Source organism: Pungitius pungitius, chromosome 2 (assembly GCF_949316345.1).
Source record: "Pungitius pungitius chromosome 2, fPunPun2.1, whole genome shotgun sequence".
Classification (NCBI taxonomy): Eukaryota; Metazoa; Chordata; class Actinopteri; order Perciformes; family Gasterosteidae; genus Pungitius; species Pungitius pungitius.
In genome coordinates, this window is record NC_084901.1 from 15,471,232 (window position 1) to 15,484,205 (window position 12,974).

Consider the following 12,974-nt stretch of genomic DNA (forward strand, 5'->3'; position numbering starts at 1 on the left):
TAGCTCGGGAAACTTTGACTGCAAAGTGTGTTAAATCACGCTTTCATTTTGATTCACCGCCATGAGAAGGCAGAATGGGGCGAGCCACTGAGAGAAAGGAAGCGAGCGCAGCGGGAACACGTATCCATCACCAAAGGGGTTTCTGACGCCTCGGCCAACACTCGCTTACAGTACACCCCGGCGTGGATTAGGATGCATCAGGCCCCCCCCCCCCCCCCTGTTTTGGCTCTTAGCAGAGCCTGTGAAGCGAGGGATCAGCAGAAATGTGTGTTGATCGATGACGTCTCGAATTCCAAAGCTTGTAAACTCAAGTGTGCTCATTTTTCGCAAGTTTTTGCCCAACCTTTGCCTTTCTAATTCGGATCGGAGGTTACTTTGCTGCCTTTCTTAATGTTCTTAATTAGCTTTGGAGAGTTCCAATCCCTTCAATTGAGATCCAGCTTCTGCAGGGTTTGAAGAATTGAGCAGGTTGTTTTCTAGGAGACTACAGTACACAATGCATCAGTCTGTGGCCCTCGGCTACAGGCCCCTGGGCCCCTGCTCAAGACCCACAAGCAACTTCTATTCAACACTCAAACAAAGTGCATCAAAGTAAGTGAGGTCAAAAGAAGTTTAGCGATGGAAAAGCGAAGGATGGAGAGGATAATTCACTCCTTTGAACATCTATTGTGAGCCATCCGCTTGCTGTAACTATAATTATTTGGTACAGAATATCACTTCAGCCTTTGCCGGTATATACACTCCACAGTACTCTGAAGGTCCCTTCTAGTCCATCCGTGTCCTTTGAAGATAATACGACCTATCTTATCTCCTAAGAAAATAGCCGGGTAAAAACTTTACGAATAGGTTAGAAAACTTAACATCGAGTGTCAATTATTCAGAGACATTATGAAAGCAGCTTTAAAGCACAGGGAGTTTTAGGGGCAGATAGAATGTCATGCAATTGCAATTCTCAGAACTTCTGTAAGATTACAAGATTTCTCTTGAAAAAAAAGATGATTCATACACTTCAGGAGATGCACCCAACTGTCATTTTGAACTATTTCCTGTTTGATCCAAAAGTGTTTTTCAAAGGTTTTATACTTTTTCGTTGCTTTTAGCGTCTCCGCGCTGCATATGTTTGAAGGGGCTTGAAGAATGAGGACTACGGCAAGCAGAGCACTCAAGTAGAACAAGGAAGCTTTAAGCCCTGCAGAGGACTAAAAACAGTACAAGTTTACTGGCGTTTCCAAAATTCAATACGCAACGAATCGTCTGGAAATATTCACAAACTGTCGCGTTGTAACCAAGAGCTCAAAATGCATTTCAAACTCTCCGCTGGATTTTCGTGGAGCCCCGAGCATGAAACCCGGCAGACGGGCAGGTCTGGGTAGAGCGTGAAAGCGTGAAAGCCCGCCGCCATGGAAACGTGGACGCTACTCCCCTATTGGGAGCTTTGCCCAGACAGCAGACAGCTTTGTGGAGACTTTGGCGTGGAGCTGCGCTTCTTATCGGGGGGGGGGGGCGTCGAGGCCCGAGAGATTCCAGGCTTCTTGTTTCCAACCAATCACTTCAGCGGCGGATTTCCTCCGATTAGATCTGCCACTCTGCCTGAATTCTAACGCCGCCGGTCGTGATGGGAGCAAATGCTTGAACGTCAAAAGAGGGAAGAGGCTGCGGAAGACTGTAGAGATTGAAGAGTGCTGTGTGGAATGCATCACTTTAAAAGAGGCAGTGATGCTAATAAGTGTGAATTAGGTCAGAGAGAATGACGCAAGTACAGGTGAAACAGTCCCGAAATCAACAAATTAGACAGAACTATGAGATCAGGAGTATGATTTTTGAAAATGATTTACATTTAAACCGGTGATATAACTTCAGCCCATAATAACAGAGGGTTCAGTAACCGACTCGTGACCGAGAGATGCTCCTTAAGCCCACTGGAGTCGTCGAGACGTCCTTTTTTTTTGTCATGAAGCCTTCAGTAAGGAGTAAAGCAAAGAGTCACGTGAATCAGGACTCAAGTGATGCTCATGAACTCATAAAAAAAGTTTTGTTAGTTAGTGAAGAGGTATTTAGCGGACATGAGGTAAACTGGGGTATGCAACAGTTCAGTCCTAAAGCTGTTGGTAGCTAGTTATACAGTATAATGGTGCAGGATTTGATTATTTATGAACAACATTGGCACTGAAAACGTCCCTGAATCTCATTAATTACGCGCATGAGTCCTGTGTTACAGCGCAAATAAAGCACTAGCGCTTCTGCCACGCTGTGTCCTCTGCGCCAATTATTTTCCTAATGAGACCCGATCCAGAATGGAACGCCCACGCGGCGAAACCTTAACATTTGGGAACAACTGCTCAGTACACACAGCGCGGGTAAAACACATCTCCATTTGCGATAATTCCTGCACCACAGTAAGAAAGAAAGGTCAAGGGAGGTTTACAGATGGAAGAGTGGAGGATAAAGAGGGTAATTTACTCCCCCGAACCTCTACAGCCAGCCTCCCGCTCACTAAAGCAGCACCAGGAATACTTCTGGGATAATTATTTGGCGCAGAAAGGCACCGCAGCTCTTGCCAGCTACAACGCGCCAACCCTTTAGAGACAGAAGCAGCGGACGCCGAGCCGCACATCCGCTCTGCAAGAAAGGATTGGCTCGCGGGTCAAGTGCAGGTGTTGGAGGCGGGGGGGGTTTTCGGCGACAGACAGACGGAGACGGACGGCGCTCGGCCTGCTGGTGACGGAGGCTCCGTTTAAAAAACGACCTCAAGGGTTTTTCCCCCGAAAACAGCACAGCAGTGCTCGGCTACATTTGAGAGAAAATAAATAAAAATTCACTGGGGAGAAGGTTTTGACCTTCATGTGAATTACTCAAAAAAAAAAAAGATTGTTCGGGCCTCGCTCATCAGATCAAGTTTTTCAGTTCATCTGCTGCTTAATACCTTTTTATTTTCAGCCCTTTGACGACGGGCTTTAGCTGGTGATTCGGCGCCGGCTCTCATTCAGTGAGGGACGCCCCCGGGCGGCTCGTGAACGCCGCGATTTCCACAAAATGAGATCATTAACTTTCCACAAAGTCATAACTTTGAAACGCATTTCCGAGTGTGATGGCAGTGGGTTTCGTGGCAGTGGCGTTGGCGTTGGACTCAGGCACCGCGATGCGCCCACCAGCGTGTGGACGGATCGGAGAAGGGCGTCAAAGACCACCGTCACCCGTTTAAAGGCAATTAGAGTAAGTGCAGAAGAGACGGGACAACAAAAAGTTAAGACGAGCAGAAGGCTCAAAGAACATACTGGAAGAAAACGTGTTGGCAATCATCTGACAGATGTGTGTTCTGTGTGTGGGGCACAAATGAAACGTACAGCTGTTGTTAAGAGACCAACTGCTCGATGTCCATGTATGTGTGTGTGAGACGAGGTTGATGATGTTTTAGGTTTTTCCAGGATTTTTGTCCCTGTATTTTCCGTCTTGTTTTTTCTGTATTTATTATATATATATTTTGTACTGCATGTATTGTATTTTTTATTATAATTCAACTTGTTTTGAGCTTTGTAAATGTTGCTTATTTTCTTAATGATATTTTAAACCTTTGAAGCATTCACTATCATCATTTTTTTCTTTTTGAATTTGTGGAAAGAATATTGAAATGACTTTACTTCCTACAAATACTATCCAATAATCTAAATCCAATTTGTAGCCCAATCATCTCAAAATCATCGAAGCAACACATTTGTACTGTGTAATATTTAGTAACGTGAGCGCTGCGGTTATTAATAGATGCCGTTAATCAGGACACCTTGATGAGCTTGAGATTTGAAGAGATACCTGAGAACAAAACACATTCATGATAAGTGTACCAATTAATTAAGCTGATGCCTCGACCGAAAAAACACTCATCATAAACGTCTGAAAGCAGTCGGATGAGTGTGTTGTTGGGTTTTTGTTGATGAAAGTGTTATTTGTTATATTTGTGGTAGACGTTAATGACATGAGTTTAAAAAGGACATTAAGTGTTTTCACTTCATTTTCTGCAGGGGAATGTTTCACGGGGGGGGGGGGGGGGGGGTGGGGGGTGCAGGCTGTGAGACAACGTCTTCCTTCAGCCTCAGGCGCTGAATTCGCTCACACCAACAACCGCCTCCCAGCGCCCGTTTTGGGCCCCCGGGGTTCGGCCTCACAAGGTTCAAAGCGCGCGGCTGACACCCGTCCTCTGGGAGCGCGCGGTGGAGCGGGCGGAGGAAGACATCCATGTTGGGCGTAGCAGAGGTGAGGGGCGGGGGACACTTGATCCGTGTGACCTGACAGCGAGGTGAATACGTGAGCTTTTTGGGCTCCCTAATTACCCCGAAGGAGAGGACGTCACACTAAAACAAGTGGTCTTCGACCCCCGAAGACAAGAGTCTGACATTTCCAGAGAAGGTCAACGTTAATCACCGCGCGTGAGACTCTATTCATGTGGGGGGAGAAAGAGAGAGGGGGGGGGGAGGAGGATGCAACAGGAGGTTGTTTGTGGCGAGAAAAAAAGGCCTCCAAATGAAGTAAGAAGGTTACTCGTGTCACAATCCAGATGTTACACGGTAACCTATTGGCAATGCCAAATACCATTCTAATCAATTACGAGTATTCACTTGTGACAGGGAGGGACGGAGAGGACATGAGGGTTGAGCAGTTAGTCCTTCTGTTGGTTTAGATCAACCAACATCAGACCCTAGTTGTTTCACCTTTAATTAACTGGATACAACCAAAAACATTAGGGCTGCTGCCAAAGAATGTTTTCAGTCAATATGAAGATTCATTTGACATATTAATCAATTGATTGGAGATAGCAAGCACTGTAAGCCACTATACCAAAAGGTTGATGATGAGGAAAGTAACAATGGCGTCGGCCACTATTTCCATTGCAGAGGCTCCGCGTCTTAGAAAGTATTTAAGAACTGACCCCATTATCCCACGAAAAAAACAACAACATGGCCACCGGCATGACTTATACGTACAGGTCTTACGGGCGGAGTCCTCCACGAACAGCGAAGAGATGTCCTCGTCCACGCCGGCCTCATTTTTGGCGATGCAGGTGTAGGCGCCGGTGTCTTCAAAGTGCACGTTACTGATGTGCACCTCGCTCCCATTGGCTTTGAGGAGCGAGAGGAGGGGGAGAAACGGACAGAAAAAAAGACAAAGATGAAAGGAGACTCGGATGCACCTATTACTCTGTTACACAACAGTTCTCTCACATGTCGGGGGGGAGAAGGTGAGGGGGTTATTTTATGGGGGAATTAAAGGAGGGAGGAGTTCAAAGTAAGAAGGTGGCGCGTGGCTGCCACTTGCTGTGCTTCTGAACACACTGAGGGCCCGTGAGAAGAGGTGCATTTGGCTTTGCTGTTATTTGAAAGGACGATGAAGTCGTTTGAAAATGAGTCTTTCACGCTGTGGACAAGCAATTAAAATAAGTAGCAGGCTATCGACAACATGAATCTCTCTTTCCTCAAATCTTTGAACATGGACAATAATAATCTTAATATCTCCAAAACCTTGCTTGTTCCGGGATATAAATTGCTGTTTAAATCATCTGTCATGAACATGAAGCTAGCTTTAGATGGAGGTCACAGTGCGCCGTTCATTTCAGTGGGAAGGACACCTTGCAGGGTGAGCTGCTTGGACAGCTTGGTCGCGATGTCCATGCCGTTCTTCAGCCAGGCCAGCCGGGGGGCGGGGATGCCCTCGGCGTGGCAGCGCAGGCTGGCCGTGACGCCGGGCTCCCTGGCCTGGCTCTCCGGGTAAACTCGGATGATGGGAGGAACTGGAACACAGAGGACAAAGAGCAGGAGGAGGGGGGGGGGGGGGGGGGGAGGAGAAACTCGAGGTGAATAAATGCAGCGCATCCCGCAACGTTGCTTCCTTAAGTGCCACCGGTTTATTGAAACGAGGGGCTCCAGAGGAGATGCCAAGTCTTGGTTTGGCATTCACATTGCTGAATGCCTTCAGGCGTCGGGAAGCCAAAACCAATCAGACAGATAAATAAGGCAGAGAATCTCCGTTCCGGATTGATTTTGCTTGGTAGCCATTGATTTCATGTTAGCTTTTTGTCAAGAGGAAATGACAGGACGGAATAAAGAATAAAGAAAAGTCACAAACTGAATTTCGCTGTCTAACTAGAAACTCCTGATTGGAGAGCTGACCGGACGCCTTCCTGCACCTTCAGTTATTTACGCTGCCCCGAAGCGAAAAACAAACAAAAAAACAAACTATCCTGCACGCTGTGTTTTCCAAGAGCCATGAATCAACATAAATCAATAAAGCACACAAATATACATCAACAAGAGGAATTCATACAGCGGCTGAGATTATGGCAGAAAAATGTCCTACAGCCACAAAACATGGAAAATATCAGAAGAGTGATAATCCTTCAGAGAAAGTCGCCTCCTCTCAGAAGCACAACAATCATGAAACCTTTTGAAGAGAAAGCGTGGTGGTCTCTCCTTGGACAATGCGGCGTTCACAAGGCGGGCCACAAAAAGGGCGCGTGGGTCATCCCACTGCCGCCTGTCGCACAGGAGACGACGACCCCTGGTCATCTCTTTTTTAAAATGTTTTCCCTTTTCTGAAAACAGACTTCAGAGACGAGCGTCTCGGCAGCAGCAGAAGAGGCAGAGACGTGCCGTGGGGACGGCTTCCTGCGTCTCTACTCAGCTAGGTGAGCCGCCATCTGGTAACCACGCCCCCCCCCCCCCCCTCCCGGGGCCATGCAGAGCCATGCAGTCACGGTTGCTGTGACGGGCCCTCAGCGGTAACAAGGTTGACTGGATAGAGCCCACGGAGACAATTATTTTGTACCATCTTTCGAGTGGAGATTATTACTCACACTCAATATCCTCACACACTGTGTGTGTGTGTGTGTGTGTGTGTGTGTGTGTGCAGATCCAGCCCTCCATCTGCTTTTATTACGTTTCTTTTTATCCCGTTACGTGTCGTGTGTTCACTGTGAATCACCTCGTGGTGGATGGGGGGGTTGGGGGGGGGGGGGTGAAATTGCTCTGTGTACGCGGACAGGTTGAAAGTAAAGCTGTACCTCTGCATCCGTCTTCCTGGACGCTCACGTAGTAAAGAGAAGCCATCTCAAGTCGTCCTAAGAGGTGAATTCTTTTAAGAGCCTGGTGTGAATTATGTGATTTGATTTGGCATCATGCACGGCGCGCGTCCTTTTTCAATCAGTGTGCACGCTAGTTCAGGTCAGGTGGCTGGAAAATGATTGATGGTGGCAGTGTGAAAGTGAAACAAAAATAAAAGTTTAAATGAGTTAAAATGAAATTATAGCTGAAGAAAATGATTTGCATTATTTTGTCAAGAAGAAATTCCAAGCCATAAGATATGCTGCTCACCTTTGTACTAAGTGACAGGTTGATCCGTTGGGGATTTAAAATGGTCTCGAAATTTTTTACATTTCTCAAAAACCAACGATAGCTTGAATTGTTTTTATCTTTTTCCTCAGCTATATTCAGCACGCAGCCAAAAACTGAGTGAGATGTAACTCAGAACTGTAAGTTACACCGACGCAATCAAAGACCTGGATAATTAGACGTGTCTGGCTCCATGTCAACTCAATACCCCAAATGTGAACTAGATTCTGTACTCATTACGAGGGCCGGCTCGGTCAGCGCTTCCCTTTTCTCACGCTCAAGTTGTAACACGTAAGTTATGCTCAGTGGTGAATGAATCGGATCAATCGTGGTTTCAGTTTTTTGTGTGCGTGGCGGCGGGTTGGGGGCAGATTTTGGGGTCTTTGCCAGCTAATCAACAGTCGCGCGGCGCGAGCACGGATCGACCCGGGCTCCCTTCAGCACCTCGTTATTAAAGCCTCGGAGGAAATCTTACAAACGTTGTATTAATTGGTTCTTGGAATTAAAGCAAAGCAGATCCACAGGACTTTTAGTTCAAGAGAAAATTCTATTGAGCAAAAAAAATAAATGCATTTAAACTAAAGCAGGACCAACTTGACCTAGAGTCTGAGTTAGAAATGATCTAAATGTGAGCCATTGAAGACCCTGATATATAGATATCTATATATATAGATATATAGATATATAGTATATCTATATATATGAGTTTGTATTTTTCACAGCCATAAGAATCAATCGAGAAACAGAGGCGACGGAGAAGAGATCGTATCATCAGGGTGGCCTGATAGGGTAAATAGAAATATCTTCTGATGCCATTGAGACTGATAGAAAATAGATGGCATGCCATCGAGCTCACATCTCATCTCACACACCTCTTTGAGCAAATTGCTCGCGAGCTTTCGAGAAGATGGAACCGGTGGGTATTTTGCGCTGAAGATCTGCACTCCGAGCCGGAGTCAGAGAGGTGGCGGTGGAAATAGTAGGTGCAGCGCGTGGATGGGCGGTAATGGCGTGCGTGTGTGAGTGAGTGCAGGCGTAATCGGCGCCGCGAATTGCCAACGCGGAGGTCGTCCGAGAGGCAGAAGTTTCAGCCGAGTCCTCTGAAGCATTTTTGTGGACAAAGTCACTTCAGTAAACATTGTATAAAAACTCACTTGGTTAGAGGAACAATTGACCAATCAGAGCAAAGCTAAGCTTCATTTATGCTCAGAGGGGTAAACGCTGGTACGAGTGGACTCGATATGTTTGGACTGTTGTGAGAACTGTTCTTTCCTGTAAAGACTCTGCGAGGATGAACACGTCACCTGCTATCAATTAGTTTGAATAAAGGACCGAGGAAACTGTAAATCATCAAACCTTTTGCAAAATTAAAGTACCCCCCCCCCCCCCTCACCCCACCTCCTCCACTTCCAACCACCAACGTGGGATTATCCTCCCGATGTTGTTGCTAAAAGGCATTAAAGGTATTGAGTGAAAGGAGTGGTGTTTTAAATGGAGTTTAAAAGGTGCAACACGTGAGGCACAGCGTGAGAGCACCGAAGTCTTTCCACGCGGTGGGAAAATATCACTTTTGTTGAACATCAGTCAATTCGTGTTATCTCCACTAAGTGCTTCACGTCCTCCTACGATGACTCACTTCATTCTTTAGGCTGAAGATCTAAAAAATAAAAAAATAACGGGTTTGCGTTCATTGTATTAGCTTCTTATACCCATCTGTGGGGTATCTGCTCGGCCCATCTTCCCACTTTACCAACCTCTTCTTTGAAATCCGCTCTATGTCGATTACTCGGGGGGGGGAGGGGGGGGGGATGAGGGGGTGGCATCAGAGAGCCAAATGTATGAGGAGCCAGGTCATTTCCCACTGGCTTCTTGAACGTGACTCCTCAGTTAAAGGCCTATTATCTGAGGAAAACCTCGTGCCAACGAGTCCCCTCTGGGACTTGAATATGGGAGAGAAAGCACATCTTGGATTTCTTTAGTTTCAACAAACAGTCACTAAAAGTAAATGTCTAAATTTCCCCTTGAGGAGGGGTTAAGGAATGGCAATGAGCCAAGAGTGAACATCTAGTTCATCACAAAGGGGATTGAAAAGAGGGAAGGATTTAGAATTCTTAGGAAAATGGGAATTGTGGTGTTTTGGTCAGCTTTGTGCTCGGGGAAAAAGGGAAGAAACATCCCAGGGAGCAACTATAGAGTGATCCAACTTTCTTTTAACACCTTGTATATATCAATATTCTACGGCATTAAATGATCAAATGAAAGCAGTGATTAGAATATTGAAAGAATTTCCAAAAGCTTTGGTATTCTGCTTGAAGACAAACATGGATATTCCTCCTTTCTCAGAATAAATCTACATCTTCCAGCAGGTGCCCAACAGCCTTATTATCCACAGAGAACCATGAAGCGCTACTTTTCCCTCCTTTTCAAAATGCTTTGCTTACACACTCCACCGGTGTGCATGTGTAAAATCACCACCCCCCGGTCCAGCATAGGAAAAGAGCGGTTCGGTCAGTGGGACGAAACCCGATGAAGGCCAGACGGGAGAGAAGTTGCATTCCAAAGTGTTTCTGAGTGTCGGTGGAATGCGACGCCGCAGGGCAGAAGGCTCCGTCGCATCAAGCGCCACGGGCCGCCCGTCAATCAACCGGCAAAGCTCCCGTCGGCCTCGCTCACAGTCACCGCGGCGGGGGGGGGCAGAACCACGTCCGCCGTCCAACCAGCACGCGGCTGCCTGCAAACCCCGGCGGCCATAATAACCGCTGGATTGTGAGAAGTGACGAACACTCAGCGAAACAACACACGTGATCCCTCTCCATCACATGCACACATCAACACTCACCATGACGCACTGTACGCACACACACACACACACACACACACGGCATGACAAACGTGCTCTCACCACGATGAAAGCTGTCTCTCACAGCTGTGATCACTGTCCCACCTGAGCGTCACGCCTCACAGGAGACGTGTGGCGATAATCCAACGGTTTTACCCACAACCTGAAATTCGACACATCACATGTACGTCACATAGCCGACGGAAGTTACATTTTTCTGTTCTAAAAAAAAGACACGGCACAAAAAGCGAAGAAGCATAACGGATCTCCGAGGAGTCCCACTAGGTTTGCATCATGTCTTCTGTGCAGCAGATGTCTTCTTCAGGCTTTTCTTCTTTTTCTTCAACCACTAAGAGGATTCTAAATAATACACTTGAAATTAATACAATGTGGCGCATAGGGAACGTCACTCCTAAAAGACAAATTAGCAATAGATAAATGTATATATGAGATATTTATCATTTCTGAGGGAGAAGTTGAAAGATGAATTGAAATGAGTCTGAATCGGCATTTATGCTTGTGCATATTGTACATACATTTACTGCATGTTTTTTTGTTGTTTCCCGAGAGTATAGCCGTAACCGCTCAGTAACCATGGAAACGATCAAGGCCATCGGTTCTCCGCTGGGAGGCGAGGCGAGCTCGACCGCTGCCCATCCACTCGGCGCGGCTCCACCTCTCCCCACCGGCGATATGACATCACAGGTCATGTGAGGGATCAGCACGCCACATCCTGCCACTTACTTTGCAGTCTTACGACGCTGGCCCTTTCTCACATTACCTCCCAGCAAGGCCTCCTGGGTAAAGGCTTGGCCGATGGCGGAATCGGGTCTTAATGTTAAACCCAGCAACATGACAGCCGGGGTGACGGAGGCACACCAATCCCCACCTCCCACCGTCAGCAGCAGGTCATTCCCAGAAGGGTGTTGCTTCATTGTTCTCAGAAACAGTGAGAGGGAAAAAATGATGACAATGACAAATAACTGCTTATGTTTACCGCATCAGTAAAATATGTGAAATCTATAATGTTAATGAATTGATAGGCTTCAACCAGGTAGGGCTTCCTTTGGAGCGATGAAGCTGCCGGGCAGAAGTAAAAGCAACATCAAGACTACTTTCATTTTAAAAGGGTGGTTGTTGTATTCCACGATTCAACCTAGACTTTCATTAATTTACCCCCCCCCCCTTAAAAAACAATTTGTTGTCTGCTTAACTGCCCGGGAGAGTGGCCAAAGTTTGCAGCCGAACCACAGATTAAATGCAACTTTATTGATTCCTGTGTGTAAAGTGAGGTCACTGCAACAACGACGGGGCTATGGATTAAACAAAGAAGAGAGCAGACATGGCGTGGCGCACATCGTGAATAATCATGAGCTAAGAGAAAGCCTTCCAGTGTCACCGAGAGGCAGATTACAAGGACGACTGCCGGTTAAAAAAAAAGACATGGACAACTTGCAAAGGGCATGTGTGCAATCCACGAGGGGCATTGTGATGACTCAGTGTTTGCGTATCTGTGTGTGTGTAATAAAGCTGTCAGGGAAATCCTAATCTGAATCAAATCAAATGCCGTGTCACTTGTCCTTCTCACGTGGCCTCACAGTGATGGACAGCCCTCTGAATCCACTTTCCCAGAATGACTCCTTCAGCTGTTTCTTGATTGACTTTTTTGAAATTGTCAGTAGTCACGTCGGCGTGATGAGCTGCTCCTCCGAGACTTCCCCCGGTTCATGAATTTAAAATGTAGTCTGCAGTAGAAAAGGTCATCTGGAAGTTTTGCTATCAATTAAGACTGAGGTCAAAGGTCCCTTAACATTTGCCCTGTTTCTGTAAACACAATAACTGTGTATAATATACTGTGTTGCAATAAGACCTGTAGATCATTGCAATCAACTTGCCGGCAAGCCTTTGTAAGAATGATAATGAACTGTCTGTCAAACGTAATGTAAGATTCCAATGTGGTTTATTAACAGTCAGCCACAAAACAGGCTCATTCCCACAAACTCAACCCGCGACGCCCCTTTGCCCTCTGCCCTCACGTGCAGGTTCACCAGGATCTCTGAATGAACTGGCACTACGCATGGAGCTCACATCGTAACGCTTACATCACATGGGCCTGCCGGAGCGCGGACGCAGAGGGAGGAGGAAGTGAGAGCGGCGTGCTGCCCTCGAAGCGGTGATGCACAGCGACCGATGACCCTTCGCCGCCAAGCCTCCCTCCCGCCGCTCCGACGGCTGTGTGACGCGAACCAGCCGGTGCTTCCTTGTGTTAAATGAACGAGGAGTAACACCCGGAGCTCCTCAAGTACATTTTAAAGCGCTGTCGGGGGAGGGAGCATTAAGGAAAGGGCCTTCGCGTCCAAAACCACAACTCACAATGTATTCAGAGAAAAAAAGATTTCCCAGCGAGGCAAATTCTGTTGGACTTAAAGATTTTTGTCAACGAAAAACACCAACAACAAATCCCTTCGACCCTTCGAACAAGATACAATGATTCCATTTGCCAGCACAAGAAAAGTCAACCAATCGTGCAAAACTATTTCCCATCTGCAAGCTACAGATATATATATAGTGGCTGATGGGCCGTAGGGAAATAACAGAAATGTCCCCTTTTTCCACCGAATGGTCTGCGTTTTGTCTGCTGGTAGTCAGGCCGTTGCACCGAAAGAAGCGAGACACGTCAGATAAGACGCAGTCTGTCGTTAGCTAATAATAGCGGTTAGCCATTAGCTAACGACACGTGTTGCGTAGCGGGCTCAGTG

The 12,974-nt window shown here is 46.7% G+C and overlaps 1 protein-coding gene across 2 annotated transcripts in view; it reads right to left on the minus strand.

The window, feature by feature from the left end:
- fstl5 (follistatin-like 5) overlaps positions 1–12,974 on the minus strand; it is a 102,594-nt gene that overhangs the window by 13,638 nt on the left and 75,982 nt on the right. For both annotated transcript variants that reach the window (XM_037460564.2, XM_037460562.2), the window contains 2 exons: positions 5,618–5,779; positions 4,977–5,111 (listed from right to left, as the gene is read on the minus strand). In XM_037460564.2, coding sequence (XP_037316461.2) covers positions 4,977–5,111; positions 5,618–5,779 — 297 coding nt within the window. The remainder of the gene's footprint in view (positions 1–4,976; positions 5,112–5,617; positions 5,780–12,974) is intronic.